Source organism: Panthera uncia, chromosome F2, assembly GCF_023721935.1.
Source record: "Panthera uncia isolate 11264 chromosome F2, Puncia_PCG_1.0, whole genome shotgun sequence".
Taxonomy (NCBI): domain Eukaryota; kingdom Metazoa; phylum Chordata; class Mammalia; order Carnivora; family Felidae; genus Panthera; species Panthera uncia.
This window is the reverse complement of record NC_064812.1, coordinates 20,818,468-20,838,709: the sequence shown is the minus strand read 5'-3', so window position 1 is coordinate 20,838,709 and position 20,242 is coordinate 20,818,468. Positions and strand designations below refer to the sequence as shown.

Genomic DNA, 20,242 nt, shown 5'->3' with positions numbered 1-20,242 from the left:
AACTAAGACATTATTCTTTCAATATCAAGAAAAGAGCTGTTTATTCACACTTCCTTTCCCTGCTTCTTCCCCATAATCCATTCTTGCTTTTTCTGTCCATCTCTGCCATGGGAGGCTGACCCCCTGAGGAGTGCATTACCTCTGCCTTCTGATCTCTGGTTGTGTTTAGCTAGAGGCACCAGTGGGAAGCAGTAGACAGGAGGTTTGACCGTTCTCTCCTTCCCTCCCTGTGTGGAACCGGTGCTTGTGGTAATGGCTGCACCTCTCACAAGGTTCTCTGGTCAGCTGACCCCTCTTCCATGGCTCCAGCTCTCTGTACCCTTCAGCAGAAGCTGTTGTTAGTCGCTAGGTGACTCAACCCCAGTAGGTTCCTTTAACCTCTGCTATGTCAGTGCTTCCTTAAATTACCTTTAGATTGCCATCTCACCAGTATGGACAGCTTCAATGAACAACTTGTACATGACATGGTATAACCCTGTGGAGATCACTTATTTATAAAAAGTGTAACAAAGTCAATATCATGTAACCCATTCCAAATAATGGGAGGCTTACCACAGGTAAAATACTTACACGAAACTTAATAAAATAGAAGAATGGTCTAGATTCTAGAAACTTCTTCCTTGATTTTCAGAAAGTCTCTCAGTGAATTTCCTTCAATTCTCTTCTCTGTGTAATGTTCGCAAACCACATGCTTTCCCCCTTCCTGCAGCCTTTGCTCACACTGTTACCCTAGATGGAGCATCCTTCACTTTCCCCTTTATTCTAAGCTCCACCTGAAGCCCTATTTCCTTCCTGAATTTTTGGAGCCCACACCCACCCTTCCTCACAATTGCTGGATCTGTGGTACTCAACATGGTAGCTGGGAGCCACATATGGCTACTTCAATTTAGGTCAATTAAAGTTAAGTTATAAATTCAGTTTCTTAGTCATACTAGCCACATTTCAAGTACTCAATAGCCACATGTGGCTGGTGGCTATTGTACTCAACAGTACAGGTCTAGAGCATTTCCATTTCAGGAAGTTCTATTGGATAGGGCTATTCTAGAGCACTTAATTATGTAGGATTCCAAAGAGCATTATATCACAAATACCCTTGTACTGTTCTTTCGTTGTAGGGTCAAGAATACTAGGGAATAACAAGGAAGAGCCTGTCTTCTTCATTCTCAGTCCTAGCAGTGCTGGCACAGTAAGTACAGCTGCTGACTTGGGTAATGACCATGACGATTTTCTCAGAACACTAAAACGCAAAGAACTATTAATGATTGAAGCAATGGTATAACAAGGGTATCATGGGACAACCTGCCGGTAGTGGTAGGTAGGGATTCTTCTAATCCCACAAAAACAGAGGCATCCTATACAATGTCCTCCTTATGTACTCACAAAGAACCCATCTATAATATTAGCAATGAGTCTTCAATAAGATAAATAGTCTGATTAAATGAAGTCATCAAAAGAACTCAAGTGCATAGCTATATATAGAAGCTTCCATACCATCCTCTAGACTTGTTCACAGACAATGAAAAACTGTCTTAAGATACTGGTACACTTTTGAGTGTGATTCTGGTTGACAAACTGGCCTCTGTCAAAAGCAATTTAATGGAAGTGATAAAGCTATATATTCTACACAATGGCCTCTCTCATCTCTCTGCCTTGGGATGATTGCAGAATTTTAGCAAAAATTCAGTGCTTGACTTAATGGAATAGGCTTATGAAATACATATTTCAGCCTTATGCTAATCTCTGGCAAGAATGTCTTCTTAGATATGGATCCACTTCTTATCTTTTATTCAGATCTGTGCTAATAATCACTTGGCAAAAATCTCTTCTAATCCGCATAGCAACCCTGTGACCGAGGTATCTTTGTTCTGATTTTACAGCACAGAAAACTTGCTTTCAGAAAGGATATGTCATTTGCCTAAAGTTAAATAGATAGCGAGGGACAGAGCTGGGATAACAACTCAGATTTTTCGACTATAAATGTTGTGCTTTGAGTCACTCTGTGACAGTTCACCAGGGCATCGACAGAGGTGATGCTGTGGTTGGAGGGCATGGCAGGGTGGCACCGTTTTGTGATCGCTCTCCTCAGCACAGCTTCTTGTCCCTCCCAAGGTCTCTTCTGATGTTCATTTGAACAAAACACCTGAAGACACTCAGGAGATGCACAAAAGCTGACAGGCGGCTCAGTGAAGGAAGCACACCCAGGGCACTTGGAGTTTGCCCCTCGTGCTCTCTTATTTGACGTACAACAAAACCTGTTGTGAGTAAAAGGCAGGAACTCTTGGTGGTCAAGCCAATGCACCACCCGCATGGCATCCTTGACACATATTTGGACGACTCCTCAATTTTACTGTTCGGTGCACATCCCACATGAGACCTTCATACTCAGATATCTAACTGCTTTCTTCAATGTTTCAAAGGACCTCAAATACAACGTGTTACACACTGACCTCTTCATTCCTATCAAGACTCTGCCTCCCACTCCCCCATCCAGGTTCCTCCCGAGCACAGGCTGGCCCAGTCTGTAGCAGCTCAGACTAGGAATCCTGACTCACCCTCGGTTCTCCCTCTCCTGGCCACATCCAACCCATCCCACACCCTGCGAATCCTACCAGCAGACAGACCTGTCCCCTTTCAGCTCAGGGGCCACCACCCAGTTCTGGTGATCACCTGTCCTCACCTGGATTTCTGCAAGAGTCCCTGGCGGGACTCCCTGGTTCCAGCTCTGCTGTCATCCGACCCATTCTTCTAGTCAGCTGCCATTTTTTTTAAATGTAACTATGATCTCATCACTTCTGTGCTTAAAATCCTTTAATGGCCTCTCACTGCACTTCTTGAGATGCTAATTCCAAATCCTTAAGGTGGCTCCAAGGCCCTATGGATCTGTCCCTTGCTGTGTCCAGGCTACAGAACTCTCTTCAGAGCTCTGCGATCCTACTTGTGGTCTTTGTTCAGTTCTTAGGTAATGCTAAACTCTTCTGTGCCTCAGAGCTTAGCATATGCTTTTCCGTCTGCCTGCTTGCTCTTCCTCTGCTTTCACCTAGGCACCCTCACTTCTCCATCTTGTTACCACTCAAATGTCACCGTTACCCCATGGTCCAACTTAGAGCCTCTCCTTGCATTTTATATTTTTCCTTCACTGCCCTTAACACAATTTTGCACATATCTCCTTTCCTGTGGCTAGAACTCTAGAAAAGGGTATGCTAGTTGAACAATTCTGTAGGGGCAGTGCAGTACAGACCCTCCAGTTAGCTCCCTGACATTAGATAATGGTGACTGTTCTTCCCAGTCTCATGCAATACATACACAGAGTTACAGCAACAAACCCAGCTGGTGTCTCAGACCATGGGCTTTGGAGAAAGCTGGGGCTCAAATCCTCACTCCATCACTTCTCAGACTGGGTGACCTGGTTCAAAAGTCACTTCGATCTTCTGTGCATCAGTTTTTTTGGTCTGCTGAATAGGGACCCCAACAGCTCCCAAAACGACAATGCAGAGTGCCTGGGACAGTGTTGATGAGCAGACAGCACACACTAAATGACAGCGATTACCTCTGTTGTGGCTGTTCACCTTGGCCTCATATGGGACTAAGTACCCTGGGTTTCAGAACCAATTCTGATAAGACTTGGATAAAAGTCTAAGTTTTGGGAATAATCACAGGACTGAAGACTCCTTGAAGGCAGGAGCTATCTGGGGCTTAGCAGGTATCTATAATGTAATAAAAGCTCAATAAACGCTTATCCAAATACTCCATAAACTGCCCTGATAGGGTCTGGGGGGGGGGGGCTCCAATCCTACCTTTAGAGATGCCCATCACCTTATCCTCTCCACTGGGGCAGTGTTGGGAGGGGGGGTTGTTTCAGCCAGAGTCAACATGCTCAACATCCATATCAAGGGACCAGGATATCAATTCTTTTTCAACCTTTTCTTTCTAAGCCCAGGGCTTGAATCGGATAGGTTCCCTGGAGTCTAAGTAATAATTATTTCAATTATCTTTACTGTCACAGCACTTAGAAGCTACCAGGAGCTATTTTAAGGATGAGGAAACTCAAGTACTGGCAGTTCCTAACCCCAGTGCCGGGTTAACCCAGGGGACCAATTGACTCCCAGTACAACTGTTTCTCACTGCAGAAACTGCCAAGCCATCATAATTTTAGCTCATATTATGACGCAGAGAAGAAAACAAAAGGATGATTTATTTGAAAATTAAAATTGTGCCTATTTTATGGACTCTGTAAGCTGTTGGAAACTCAATTTTCGAGCCCTTTGAACTCAGCGTTGCCTCCAGATTATTTAAGGCAACCAGACAGCCACCACCACTACCACCAAAACAGAGGAGTTAAAAGTCTGCTTGAATCACAGGACGGACAATGGCAGTGCATGTGAGGGACCCAGTGTTGTAGCACAAGACCTGAGCTACTCTTCGCACCCACAGGGATTTTGCCGCAGCGTGGGTGATTAAGGACTTCACATCTGTGGCTGTGCGCCCACCAGAAAGTCTAAATCAAAGTTTCCTCGTGTCAGGTGCGTATCGGCACCCATTTCCACCCTTTCAATAAAGCAGAGAATTGCTTCCACTGCCCTTGTTTTTTTCCTGAAGAGAATTCAAGATAACACTTACAGCTCTCAGTCTGTGTTCTGGAAAAGAGGGTAGAAGGCCTTAGCACCAGTGTGCCAGCCTTCTGGAAATGGAACATAATTTGCTCATGCCAAAAAGATTTTGGTGAGGCTTTGGCAGCTAGCCTATTTGTGTCAAGGATTACACTGCTTATCACTGAGTCCCAATACCTAGCCTGATGTGCAGTACATACTCAAAAGTTGATGAATGGGTGAATAAGTATGTTTATTCCATTTCAACGGGTGCTTTTACAGTGTTAGATACATAGACCATACTCAGTAAGAAATCCTTTAAAAAATATGAAGGGAAAGATTAGGTAGCATTTAAATGTTGCACCCACCAATTAGCATTTTGGAAAGGCAAATAAAGACACACAAATGGTTCAAATATGACCCTGGTACTTTCTTAAAGTCTGAAGGGATTGTGGTAGTGGGTATCCCTCACTTCTCTGCTCTAGCATACATAGGTGCACGTGTCTAAACCGACACCCTCAAATACATATCCCGATGTGCACCTAGATAACGTCTACACAGGAAAACAACCGTTCACACATTTGTTAGTCACGGCTTTGTTTACGCAGTGCTTCTACAGGGAGGAAGGAGTAAACACTCGTGAGCCTTTTAAACTGCTGAAAGAGACATTTTTCAGTGCATTGCGTGAACAAATGTGATGAGTCCAAGTCCCTACTAAGAAATTCAAGCCTGGAGAACTGGATAAATAAATATAAATAAATTCATTTGACTGAGTGACATTTTCATTTAATTAAAGCAGAAAATCAGTTCCAAAACGAATGATTATCCCAGACAAAGAAGCAGAAACTGGTCCTTAATTAATAAATTTCTAATAGTTCTTCTGTGGACTGAGTAGTCTTTAGGGGAGAAGTACACTGGGGAGAAAAAAGAGGGAACTAGAGAGGGATAAGCCAGAAGACAATGCATATTTAAACTTTTAGAAATAGAAAATTAGAGACCATTTATTTATGCTTTCACACATGCCAAATCCTGCTAGACCAAAAGTATTACAGTCAAACTCTCTGTGTAACAAAACAAATATTCAAGTCTCAGGAAAGGATCAATTTAAAAAAAAACAACAAACAAATCCAGGTCAATGAAATTTGTTCTGTTATTATGTCATCTCTTCCTCCTTTCCATGGCATGATCAAATGACAAAAGAAAAACCAAGTTTCATGATACTTAGAAGGATAATAGCTACATGTGTAGTTTACAGTAAGCATGAACCATGACAACCAACCAATGGGATAGAAATGGGACAAACCAAAACATATACTACAGTGCTTCTCACATATTTTCAGAACCCCCCCACACTGCCTTCATCAATGCTTCGTGTTTAATAGTTTTTAGTGCTAAACATCTGTGCTGTTTCTCCGACATAACATGGAAAGCGGGAGACTTCAGATGGATATATCAAAGCCACACCACCTCTTACATAGCAGACACTTGAAACCTTTGAGGTCACTGTTAATAATTTTCTGTGCATTCATTTATTTTGAATCAATTTCCATTAAATCAATTAAAACGCCAGCTGGCAAAATTTCATGTCATTGATCCAACAAGGTTCAGATTACTTGGGGGTATGTGGGGGCATCAGGAAATGCTAGGCTGGCATCTCTGCTTCATTATGTCATCAAATAGGGAGACAAATTTCTTATTGTCACAATATCTTGGGTATGCAGGAGGGGCTTAGCAAAAACATACACCTACCATTCCTAGCAGCCCAGAATAATGGGAAATGGAGGATGGAGAGTGAAAACTATGTGTGATAAGCAAGGCATTAAGTGAAACCTTTCATGTGAATAGTCTCAAGCAGTAATTTTTAAAAGTACACTGGTGTCAAGAGGTTTTTTGTAAAAGAAAAAATGTATCTTTGGAAGAACTGAGACTTAACAGCAGGCAGGTAGGGCAGCAAGAAAGAGCACTGGTTTTGGAAATGACTAGTTATCTCTCCCCCTGTGATGGTTAATTTTATGTGTCAACTTGACCAGGCCAGGGGGTACCCATATATTTGGTCAAACATTATTCTGAGTGTGTCTGGGATGGTGTCTTTGGATGAGATTAACATTTGAATAGGTAGAAGTAAAGCAGTTTGCTGTCTCCAATGTGGGTGGGCCTCATCCAATCAGTTGAATGTCTGAAAAGAACAAGGCTGATCCTCCCTCAAGTTAAAGGGGATCCTTTCTGCCCATTTTGAGTTAGGGCATGGGTTTTTCCCTGTCTTCGGGCTCTAACTGAAACACTGGCTCTTCTTGGATTTTTAGACTGCTGGTTTTTAAACTAGAATACCACTGGCTCTCCTATGACAACAAGACCCTGGGACTTCTCAGCCTCCACAACTATGAGAGCCAATTCCTTATAGTAAGCCTCTCTCTCCTCATATATGACTAAAATATTAAACATCTATCTCCTAATGGCTCTGTTTCTCTGGAGAACCCTGACTAATATGTGCACTTTTAAATTGTGACCTTGAACAGGCACTGCAGCTCTCTGGGCCAAGTCTCTTTATCTATAGAATGGGGTTCATGATATCCATCTTACAAAATTATTGTGGGGACTAAATATAGAATTCAAAATGCCAAGTGTGCAAATAGGTGCACAATCAATATTAGCTCTAGGCTTCGCTTTTGTGATAAATTGAAGATTTGGTAACTTGTGCCCTTGTATGGAAATACAGTATCTGATGCTGATGTTAAATAGTAATGATTTTGAAACGGTTGCCAAACTTTATAAAACCTCGACGGTTTCAAATATGGATCCCTGAACTGTTCCTTGTGAGCTGAAGCAGCCACTTTGTTTTCTCTTCTCCCGCCTTCTATTTGTAGAGGAGGTCCTACCAGAACAGCTTTGACAGCGTCATCTTTAACCTGTCTTGCACAGGAAATGGTGGGAGTCTTGGCGTAAAGTACCTTCTTTACTGCCCTGTCGGACTGCCCAAGAGAACCCATCTCATTTTGCCGCAGGGAAATGGGAGAGATGGGATTTCAGTCGCTGTCTCTTGGGAAGGATGGAGGGTGGGCCAGTTTCTTAGACCTTGAGGACATCACCTGCAAGGTTAGGTGGCTATGTAGGACGGGATCCACTCCATTGTGGGCTTTACTATGAGATGTTCTCATTTACCCCAAGAGCTGAAGACTTTCTCTGAGTTTACCTGGTCATTAAGCCCAAACGAGCTTTACTCATGCTGTGCCTGGTACACTGCACATGTGGAATCTGCAATGTGTTGGGTAATGGCCCTTAAGCTTTCATCTGCATAAACATCATGTGGGGGTAAAGCTGTGGAAAACCATACTGATGCCTGGACTGGAGAGCCTAATTCCACAAGCTCTGGAGGAAGGTCCAAGAATCTAGAGTTGTGAAGAAGCATGAAGAAAAGTCTGCCGCAGGGAACATGGATTTGGGGGAGGAGAATGTGGTGCAGAGAAGTGAGGGATGATCCTTTACAACCGTCTTCTTTACTGTTCCTCGATCTATCACCACGGGTTGTCTGGTCTCTTGAGTTGACTTCTCTCCACTCTCTCTTGCCACTACCCTCCTTCAGGCTGCCATCATCTCCTGCACAGATTAATGCAAGAGCTGCCTCACAGGAGTCCTGCCTCCAGTCTTGTCCCTCTTCAGGGCATGTGCTCATCTTTTGTTATACAAAGCTCATCAGGATGGTCTCTGGTTCAAACCTTTTAGTGGCCCGCCACTGTCTCTAAATTACTTAGGAGAGCAAATACAGAGCGTGTTCACTTCACCCCGGCCCCTCTTAGTCTTGCCTCTCACCACCAGCTCCCCTCCCTCTCATGCTCTCCACCTTCTAACCAAATGAGCCTTCTGTCCAGCCTTCCACGTGTTTCTGGGATGCACCAAGCTTCCTCTTCAATGTTGGCAACAGAACAGGCTGTTGCCTCCAACTGGGACATTTTTTCTTTCCATAGTCTCAAAGCCGACCTGCCCTACTCCCCTGCTACATCTCCTGAGGGAGATTTTCCTGACCACTCAGAGTCAGGGAGGTCCCGGCTGCTTACAGCTCCCAAAGCATAAATAACATCCCCTTTTGGATCATTCACCATGCTACAAAAGATAATTTGTTTGGAAGTGTCTTCTCCATTGAAATGTAAAATCTGTACATCTGAGAACTATGTCTCTCTTGCTTACTGAATTTCACCAACACCCAGTAAAGTTCAGGCACTCAGTAAATACAGATTTTTTTTTTTTTAAGTAAATATAAGTGTTACACCATGGTATGTCTCTCTGAGACTCATTTTGGCCATTTTATATATTTGTTTGATGACTAAATAGAAAATTAACACGCCCTAACTAAATAGCTGACTCAGTTCAGAGGTCACCGCCTCTTGTAATCTTTCCTAACATATTCTTTCTGGTTTGGATGCACTTCCTACACGATCCTTGAATTCTATGTTTACAACTCTGTTGTGTCTCTTTCACTTGACTTCCACATCAAGGATTATTGTATCCATCCCTGTATCCCTAACACACAGCATGGAGTGCTGGGTTCATGGTATACACTGAATGAATCGCTGTGTAATTGCTACTACATAAAGGGATGAAAAAAGGGATACTAATAATGAAGGGGTTATTTCAGAGAAGCAGAGAAGATTTTGACACGTGGCTGGAGCACAAGGTTGGAGCAATCACAGTGTAGCCTACATGTGATGACTCCTGGAGATGGCAGGCAGAAACATGGATGCAATGAGAATCTTGAATATCTAAGCTCTGTAGAGTTTTACTCTAGGCAATGAGAATTGGTGGTCCCAAAGAAAAGGCCATAGGAAAGCAGGCAATATATAATATTAGGGACAGAAATTCTAAAACATGCAGATGGTATATTTATCTGTTTCCTCTTGGAGAAGCCAAGGCAGCTCAGGGCATCCCTGAAATTGGCTTTGATTTTCTCTCCTCAGGTCCACATGCCATTGTCCTACTACAGCTGCCTTTTAAATGAAGCCCATAGGAGATTCGAACACCACAGAACCCAAATCTCAGGATTTAGCCTTCCCCTCAAGAAAGGAATCCAATGTTAGTTGTGGAAAACAAATGCCAATACAGTATCAGTTGTTCAAGATCCTTCAAATGCACAGTCAAACCACAAGGTGAAATAACAATGCAATCCCATGGCTATCTTGAATTGCTCAAACAAAAAACATCAAATGTATCTTTAACTTCACCCAGGACATTTATTTTTTATTTATTTATTTTTTAAAATTTTTTTAACGTTTATTTTTGAGACAGAGAGAGACAGAGCATGAACGGGGGAGGGTCAGAGAGAGAGGGAGACACAGAATCCGAAACAGGCTCCAGGCTCTGAGCTGTCAGCACAGAGCTCGACGCGGGGCTTGAACTAACTGACCACGAGATCATGACCTGAGCCGAAGTCGGCCGCTTAACCGACTGAGCCACCCAGGTGCCCCTTCACCCAGGACATTTAAATGTCAATAGCAAAGAAGTCAATAGCAAAGAATTTTTAAGTTAGTGATTTCTGCAGAGGCAGACATAAATATTTGGAGTTTTGGGGGTTCCCTAATGGTTACTTTTCAGAATGCGAAAATGCCATAAAAAATGGAGTCATGCAGAAGTAGTGACAAATAATTCCTCATAGAACATGTCCAAATTAAATAATTACACTGGTTAGAGGGACCATCAATGCAGTCAGAACAGATATTTTTCTTTCTTTCTTAAAAAAATTTTTCTTAATGTTTATTTGTTTTTCACACACACACACACACACACACACACACACACACACACAGCATGGGCGGGAGAAGGGCAGAGAGAGAGGAAGACACAGAATCCAAAGCAGCCTCCAGGCTCTGAGCTGTCAGCATGGAGCCCGACACAGGACTCAAACTCATGAACTGTGAGATCATGACCTGAGCTGAAGTCGAATGCTTAACCAACTGAGCCACCCAGGCGCCCCCAGATATTTTTCTACCATGAAGAATGGAACAGATAAGAAGGGTCCATTTGAAGCCTCACTTCAAACACCAGCCATAATGGAGTCCCATGATGAAAATGAAACAGGGGTGGATGCTAACTAGAGTGTACACATCACAATGCTAACCCCTACTGACACACTAATGTGTGAGCTCAACAATCCCCCAAAGAAGTCTATGTTTAGGCCTTTAAATATAAAGCTGTAACAGAGAGAATTTCTCTGAAAGCTCAAATACTTGATAAAATTAGAACTATTCCTGGCCATACAATTTGTATAACAGGGTATGGGGATTCTGAAATGTGTTGGGGGAAAAGCTCAAGAAGGTAGCAGATTGAGGAAATGCTATCTTGGAGGCAACTTAGAAGTGACATGTGGTTGGCAGGTCCTAATCAAATAACACTGGACGAGCAAGTGGTAATGAAAGACCCCAATTATAGAAGAATAATCTCCATGAAGTCTTAGAAGATTCCTGATCCAACATTCTCATCTACCGTGGGCCACTGGGCAATTCCTGGGTCTTAGGAGAAAAGGCTCAACTTATAGTTGCTTGACAGTATCTCTCACATTTAAAATTGAAAATAGTGGGCCAAAAGACTCAAGGAAGGAGTGGCTTATATATTTAAGAGCCCCTTGAAAAAGGTATATTTAAGAGCCATTGCCATCAAGTTTACTAGTCAAAATAATACAAAAAGATCACAAAGGAATAAAAGAGATTTTGTGCAATTTTGCTCGTGGAAGATTCAAAATAGCTTTGTAGCTACTATTTTTTTTTATTATGAATCTGTAAAAAATTGACATTGTATTTACTTCTTTGAGAAGATTAAGTTGAGAATAGTAAATAAGAGAAAAGTAGAACAATTAATTTTAAATGAGTAAATATATGCAGAGGATCCACTCTCTGCTAAGTACCATGCTAGGCGGTAGGAGAGCAAAGGGAAATCAGAAGACCATGAAGTTGTCCATGTTCTATAGGGGAGATGGAGAGATCTCATGCTACCTTGCCTTTGTATAGGCTCCTCCTCTGCCTCATGCCAGCCCTTGGCCATCTACCAAAACTTGTATCTTGCAAGATCTAGTTCATGTATTATACCTTTGGCATGTTTTCCTTTACCCCACCTATTCCCAGGTGAGGCTAGGTTCCAGTTCCGTGGCATTACTACACATCTATGCATTTCTATAGGGGCATATACATCCTATCCTCATTGCTAGACTGAGTGTTCCTTTCTAACCCCAGTACCACAGAACCTGGTCCTCACTGGATGGAAGTACAAATGGATACTAAATGGATACTATGCAATAAAGACATTATTAGTATGAACAAAGTGCTTAGTAATGAAGAAGAGAGAATGATTGGTTCTGCCTGACAAATGAGGTAAGTCTTCTCAGAAGAGGTTGTATCTCGTCAAGACTAGGTCCTTTCATGAGTTTTATTATACCATATTCATAACAACTCTGAAATAGGTCCTATTCCCATTTTTATAACTGAATATTCTTAATCTCTGACAAGTAACTTGCCCAAAGTTAATGCATCTATGAAATGCCCAGAATGGCTTTCTATGGAACGCTAAAAAGTTTAGATTTTATTCTATAGGCATTTGGGAGCCATCAAATGTTTTAAGGAGGGATATAATGTCATCAGAAATATATTACAATTAAGTCTGGCAATAGAAGCAGGAAGTTAATTAAAGGAGAACAAATGGGGCAGAGCAGAGACTAAAGATCAAGTAGCTAGTAGGTTATTCTTACGGCCTGGGAAGGAGCTAAAGAGGAATGGTTTAACACAGTGGCCAGCAGGGTCATGGGGTATGGAATGACTGGAAACCCATTTAACAGGCAGGAGTCAGAAGGTTTGGTCACTGATTATACGTGCATGGTGAGGGAAAAGGTGTAATCACAGGTCAGGTGACTCTGAACCTTCTACGATAGGTGATGGAATGAATAATGGCATTATTAAGCTTGAGAAGCAGCACAAGGGTTAAAATAGGCTGGGGAGATGGTCAGAAAGACAATGGAGTCTATTTTGGACATTTTAAATTTGAGATGTCAGTAGAATATTCAGAGTTCACCTTTTAGGGAGATTAAAGATCTGAAGTTTCATAGAGGTCTAAGATGTATTTGAGAGTCACTATGGAGCAAGGGATGGTTAAAAACAATGGCAGTGGACAACATTCTCCAGACAGCATGAATGATGAGAAGAGCTAAGAGGGTCTATTCTCCAGGCGGCATCAACATTCTGGAGTGATACAGGAAGGTGGCTTGCTATCAACCAGAGAAGGAGCCATTAGAAAAAGAGGAGAACCAAGGGAGTCATTATCACGCTCATGCAGACAGATGAGCACCAGGGAGTCAAGGCTCAATGTTGTACAATAATAAGGAAGAAAAGCTGAGTATGAAGACAACGGAATGTGAACACAGATTTGTAACACCAGTGGCACAACTAAATAAAAGACATGGAGAAGACTGGAAACCCAAATAGTGTAATTTGGAAGACCCTAGGAAAGGCCATCAGACATACCTTACATATGCATAAAAGGAAATCTGATTGGCTCAAGTTTTCTTTCCCAGAAGCTGGAAATATTGCTATAATTATGTTCCTCAGAACAAAGACAAAGAAAGCATTTCTTAATGACAATTGAGATGCTAAGAAAAATTTAGTCAAATGAAGCAGTGAACTGTACACATATTTGACCTTGACTTACTTTGAGACAATTTACTAGAAACTCTCAGGAAAACAGAGGCCTCTTACGATGGTGGTAACTCAAGGTAGGGCATTAGGTAAGACTTATACAAAGATGGAATGATTTTCAGAAAGCTTGTAACATTTTTGTATGTATTAAAGCCAGTCTCTAAGACTATTTTTCTTCTTTTATTACCTTAAGAATACTGGCCTGGCAGTTTCTTATGAAATTAGTCATATAATTACAATATGACCCAGCAATGCCATTTCTAGATACTTATTCAATGAAATGAAAACTCATGTTTATACAAAAACCTGTACATGTATGCTTGTAATAGTTTTATGAGTATTTACAAAACTGGAAGCCCAGATGTCCCTCACCTGGAGAATGTGGTATATACAACTGTGGGCTATCCATCCAATGGAATACTAGGCACTTAAAATGAATGAATGGAAGCACACCATAGCTTTGATAAGTCTCAGTGAATTATAGTATGTGAAAGAAGTCCGACTCTATGATTCCATTTATGACATTCTGGAAAAGGCAGAACTAAAGAGACAGAAAACAAAGCACTGGTTGCCAGAGGCTGGGGGTAATGAGAACTTTTATTTTATATCTTGATTGTGGTGGTGGTTATACAACTATATGCATTTGTCAAAAGCTGCAGAGCTATATACTAAAAATGGTGAATTTTACTGTATGTAAATTATACTTTAATTAAAAACAGTAAGAAAAAAAGAATACTGGTCTGGGAATTAGAACAGGGATCTAGTTTCAGTTATGCCACTAACCAGCTGTGTAACCACGAACTATGCTCTAATCCTCTTTGGGTCTTGGAGCCCAAAACTGTAAAATGAGATTGAAAAATTTTTCTCAAAGAGTCTATTGCTATGTTCTACAAAGACTTCCTTCTTTAAGCAATGTGGTGGACCAGATGGCCTATTTCAGATCAGATGGCCTACTTCAGTTGAAGTATCACTGCGGGGGTGACTGGACTAAAATACCCAATCTGTACACATGGTTCTGAAAAGTCTTCTTGGATTAGAAAGTAGTGTTTCTAATTTGTGTCGTTCCAAAAGATGAAGCTCTAGGAAAGTCCTCTGGTCATGCAATTCTTAACTAAAATTTAACACATATATTTGGACAATGTGGAAGAAGTCCTTTGGGAAATGCTAATGTTTAATGAGCTATAAGTGGCCCTGGTAAACAATCATGGTCTTCTTTTTTTCACTTTGTAGGCACTAGTTATAAAGGCATTTGAAGATGGTGGCATTTACTGTCTTCATCTGCTTTATCCTCCAGTCTGGATACTGGTTTCTACTGCCCGAAGTTACTCAACCCTCATCGTTGTGGTTACATTTTTACACTATCCAAGTATTTGTAGCCAAGGAAGACATTGAAAAGTGTTCCTGAGATTGAGGGAAGTATTTACAACTCAAAAGGGAAGACACTAAGAATAAATCATAATCTTGATAATGATGTTAAAAGTTTACATTTTTAACCCTGAAGAGCAGGAACCCACAATCTATGGCCCACCAACTATGTCTGTAATAATAAAGTTTTATTGGTATACTGCTATGCTCAATTCATTTAAGATTATCTGTGGTTGTTTTCACATGATGTAGTAGTTGTAATCGATACTGTATAGCCCTTAAAGACTAAAATGTTTACAGGTGGCCCTTTTCAGGAAGAAAAAACAATGTCTGCCAACCCATTTTCATAGAATATGTCATGAACTACGCTATATGGTTTCCACATAAAATTTCAGGACTCATCATAGCACCACCATGAAATAGGAGTTCTTATCGCCATTTGACAGATGAGAGGTACTGAAATGTAATGCATAAAAGTTTGCTGTTGACTCAGATAGACCTGTATAGTGCTTTTTTACTAGCTGTCTGACTTTGTCTGTCATGTAAATTCTTCATCCTCCATTTCCCCATATGTAAGTCGGGGCTAACAACAGTACTGTCAGGAGTTGACGTGACAATTAGCACAGTGATTTGTATACAGTAAAATTTGAAACTCATTAGCCATATGAGAAAGTCAGCTTTCAGTATCCCTGGGGTGTTTTTCTTCCCACAAACACTGTCCATTATTAAAAAGCTAAGGATGCCCCTCATATGCTTGGTTATGAATTAATCTGATACCATGAACTGTTGCTATTACATAAGGAACGTTTCTCCTGTCTCTCATGAATCAAGAAGAGAATAATGATGTTTCCAGCCCAGTACTGCATTTCCCAAGAGATAACTGGAGGTGCCCTGACATGAGTGAGTTTTCTGCAGGAATGAACAAAGTCATAAGCCCACCAGACTGACATCCTGGCCACTCCATGGACAGGACACAGAAGACTAAAAGGCTGTATGGAGGAAGAAACCGCCTAAATGGGACCCAAGGGAACAACATTTAAAGCAGGGCCAAACATTGATTATGTTTCTTGCAAATGTCAGGTAGTTATAGGGCCACTGTGGATAAAAGAAGGAAAATCAGAGGCCAGTATTTCAGCTGAAGAACAGTTCTGGCTTTAGGTGATAAGCGGTTTTAAAAATTTTTGTCACGATTCAATGATGGTGTCTATTAACTGATATATTTACTATGAATCCCACACACGTTTAAAAAATACCTTAGAGTTTGTTTGTATTTGTCTTTGGGTCAGCATCCAGAAGGAGGAGAGTAAGAAAGAAGGAGGGTAGAAACTTCATATTCCCTGTGTTCAGATGACCCACAGTAACCAGCTAGAGCCCTCATAGTCCTTTTGAGACCGTCTTAGTCCTAAAACGGTTACATGGCTCCTGACCAACTGTGTGTATAGAATCAATAGCTTAAGCCAGTTTTAAAACAGCCATCAAAAAGTTGGAAAAGTAGGCTTAATTATCCACTGTTTCCTTTAGAAACATGTTCAGGGATTTCTAAAAGTTATGTAGCATTCTATAATCTTTGTTTGTACTTATCCAGCATATTATTTCTTACTGATTAATATTTGCAGAGATAAAGAATCAAATATTCAATACTGAACCACGTATCATTCTTATGGTGAATTTCCATACAATATATATGTTATGCCAGTCAGATAACTTGGGTGGAATAGTGTTCCAATTTTTATTATAGCCAACATAGACCCCAAATATTTTAAGCCTACCCCAGCTGTCTTTAGAACTTCTATTATCAGTGATTAAAAACAACTTGTCAATTTTTTTTGTTTTGTGTTTTTCAAAAAGAAACCATCATTTCACTAAGGCTATAGATTTTCTAAAGTCTGCCTGGCATGAAATGAGTCTGAACATTAACATGTAAAGGACAAGCAATAAAAAAGGTAATATGAGTGCAGACAAAATATCGAAGAGCTGGAGAACGTGATCTCTCCTAAAAGGAGTGGAATGAGAGAATGCAAAAGGCACAGCTTTTCAAAGCTAAAGAAAGTGACAAGAACTGAATTGAAAAGGCTGAACTTAGCATTACCTTCCCAGAACACAAACATATATTTAGCTTAATAGACTTGAGTAGTATCTCAGGAAAAATCTTATATATTATGCATCTAGGGCAATGAAAGCTGTAGAAAATGATTTTGCAAAGCAAACACACTGCAGGCTGACAGTAGCAGAGGGAAAAAAAAAAGAGTCCAAGGCACATGGGAGGAGTTTAGGTCTCATTTTCTACATATCATCACAGGAGGAAAACAAAAGAGAAGAGGAAGCCTGACGCTGAACAGAACCTGGCAGAACGATACACGTGATTGAAGTTTAAAATTGTGCATGTGTTTTCTGATTATAACCATAATACAGATTCAAACTAGAAAACTTGGAAAATATATTAAAAAAAATAAACAAAATCACCCACGATCCCACCACCTACAGAGAACCATTATCAAAATACTGGCACATTCACTGGCATCCCTTTTTCTGTGTACAATAAAAATATGTTCTTTCTAAGAAATTTGGTTCATATTGTAAATACGAAATTTTTACATGGTCTTCCCCCCCCCGCCACTTCCTACTACTTCTTGAGCACTTCCCCATGTTGTCAAATATTTTGTGAAGATTTCATTCTAATGACTGCATTGTATTTTATCTCATGAGTTTCAGCAGACTTGTTTCTTTCCATATTGCTGAAGCTCTAGGCTGTTCATAATTTTTCAGTTTTATAAATAGCACTGGGGATGGACTTTCTTGTAATAAATCTCTGAATCTCTATTTACTTCTTCAAAGAAACCAAAAAGTATATCAGGATGTCAGATTCAGATTTAAATCACTCAGTGTACTTGTACCTATAAATTTACCACTGGATACCTCTGGAGACAAATGCGAATAATGCGTATCAAATAAACACACTGTTTTCGTATCACTCAAAGTCTGTATTCATCCTTGAAGAGCGGTCATCTTCAGGCAGTACATCGCTTTCTCTAGGCAAATGGTCTATTACTGGGTTATAATCTAAATGCAATAACACGAAAGTTGGCTGACCCAGATTTCTCCAATATCAGTATGCATGCAATTACAATATTCTACAGATTGAAAAATACCCCAGGCTCTCAAAAACACATATTTTATCATCCTTTCACAACGATGTATAATGGACATTAAAATAAATAAAGGGTTATAGCCAGTGGACATTGATAGCAACCAAATCTTATGTAGACACGCAAATTACATACAGCATTAACTTAAAACTTTTCTTCAAATTCTAGCTTTATTCTGTCACTTGAGTCCTCTCCAGTGTTCCCAATATATTGAATTTATTAATGATCCTTATTTAGAATTACATGGTCATAATATCCCAGGCTTAAATTCTCTACAGTCTATTTTTAAAAAGCGATTCTACCGGGGCGCCTGGGTGGCTTAGTCAGTTAAGTGTCTGACTTCGGCTCACGTCGTGATCTTATAGTTCGTGAGTTCGAGCCCCACGTTGGGCTCCGGGCTGACAGCTTAGAGCCTGGAGCTTGCTTTGGATTCTGTGTCTCCCTCTCTCTCTGCCCCTCCCCTGCTCATGCTCTGTCTCTCTCTCTCTGTCTCTCAAAAATAAATAAACATTAAAAATTTTTTAAGTGATTCTATTTTCAGGATGCCAAATAGCATTCTCAAAAATCTCTAAAGAGTGTATGTGTTCATACGTGTATATATACACAGACACATACCTTTAAAATGTTTTCCTCCCATTAGTTAGTGAAAAGCAAAGTAACATGAAACATAACAAAAATCCTACTTGTATCATGATCGTATGAACTATGGAATCACGCAAATTCCAAGGCCCCCTCAGAACTGGTAGTCAGACTAAGAGAGCTTGGGCTGCACTGTACAACTCTAGGGGGTGCAACTGTATCTGTATCTCTAGGTTGTGCAGGGCACATCCCATACAGCTATATGTGATGTCCTTGAAACTAGGTCACGAGATATTTCCATTTGCTCATTATTTGTTTGTGCATCCTTCCCCCAGTGACCTATGAAAAAGAGAAGTTTCCCTATGAAAAGGAGGGAAGTGGCCTTTACATCTATATCCTTTTTTTTTTTTTTTTTTTTTTAAATAAAAGCAATTCTGCAAAAAAACAATAGTTTCTCTCTGGCTCCCCTTTGTCATGATGGGAATGGTTTCTTTCTTCCCATCTTCCCCTTATATCCACCCACGAGGCAGCAGCGGGGTACCTTGTGTGAGTAACTGTAGGTTTCTGACTTCTTCTCGCACCTTCAGCTGGAGCACCTGTTGTAAGATGTGCTGCCGGAGGTTTTCCTGGGCAATCCCCATTCGCTCAAGCTTTTTGTCAGTGAGTCTCAGCAGGGCTCGCCCTGCAGGGTTTCAAGAAATAAAAGAAAAAGCAAATGAACAATGGCTGGAAAGGATTTCCATCTTCGTTTTGGCTAACCCTGCCATAATAGTAGTTTCCTTCCAAACAGATAATTTAGAAGAGAGGGTCCTCGATTATTCTTACTGACAAGAAGAATTGATAATCCAGATAAAGAAAACACACAAATTTAAAAAAAAGAACCCCAATTTTCATCTAATTTTGGCAATCCTCAACTGAAAACACACTGAGTTAAATAAAATCGCAAAATTTTAACCTGGGTATTTTGGACACAGATTGCAGGTTTCCATAGAAACAACGCACTTCGTGGGGTGATGGGTCCTGCCTGAGGCTGGCCCACAGGAGCCCAGCGGAAGACCTGGATGCTGTATGTGTGGTTATAGAGAAACTCCACCAATGTTTCACCCGGGTTACAATAATGTTTCTGTGAAACATGCATTTAAAGTTCCAGTTTTAATCTGCAGGCAGTCACCTGCAGGCATTGCAGCCTTCGTGCTGGGCTAGAGATCCATCTCCAGCCGGTGGGAGCTAAAGCTTAATCCCAATCTCTGGCCCAAGGCAAGGGCTGCAGCAGCCTGATGGGTGAGGGAAGCAGGGTGAGTGAGGGCATCTAAAGATTGCAAAACCAGGAGCCCCCGGGTGGAAGAGCCTGCAGTGTGCAGACACCCGGGGTCCTGGGCAGCCTGGCCTGGTTTCCTTCCAACCCCTCTTTCCCCAGGAGGTCTGCCTGGTCTTCTGCTTCCCAAGCACTCCCTCGTCGTACCTGCACACCTTTCTCATTTCAACTGAGGGAGAGTCAACTACTTGTGATCAATGGTCTATCTTTGGGTGTATTATCATATGCACTTCAGAAAATAAGTTCTCTACCTCCTCAGAGTAGAAACCCCACAGCCACAAGGTGGGGTTCACGGACATTTTCATCAGAGAAATAGGGAAGTGTATGTGGCCTGGGACAAGAGAGACAGGCAAATGGAAAGAACCAGGTAGGAACAATCTATTTCGTTTGCTCTTTTTACCTCCCTTTAGCCCTTGCTAAATGCATCAGGTGGGATGTTAGGTAACATGTTACAGTAACAAATGATTCCCAAATATCAGTGGCTGCAATACGGTTTACTTCCTGTTTAGTGTGCACATCAAATGCAAGTCCGTCCACCTTGAACGTTGATTATTGTAGCAAAGGGAAAAGAGAAGATATTAAAAG

General features: G+C 41.0%; 1 protein-coding gene and 1 long non-coding RNA gene across 4 annotated transcripts in view; one reads left to right on the top strand and one right to left on the bottom strand.

The window, feature by feature from the left end:
* Positions 1-20,242, bottom strand: part of SAMD12 (sterile alpha motif domain containing 12) — a 380,122-nt gene that overhangs the window by 140,980 nt on the left and 218,900 nt on the right. For 2 of the 3 annotated variants that reach the window (XM_049632983.1, XM_049632981.1), the window contains exon 4: positions 14,730-19,024. In XM_049632983.1, the coding sequence (XP_049488940.1) occupies positions 18,852-19,024 (173 nt within the window). In that variant the 3' untranslated portion in view covers positions 14,730-18,851. Of the gene's footprint in view, positions 1-14,729; positions 19,025-20,242 lie in introns of those variants that run through there. The other variant, XM_049632982.1, reaches the window with a different exon arrangement.
* LOC125924458 (uncharacterized) lies at positions 939-4,573 on the top strand. The gene is made up of 2 exons (XR_007458430.1): positions 939-1,186; positions 4,004-4,573. It is a non-coding gene; the product is annotated as an uncharacterized LOC125924458 (long non-coding RNA).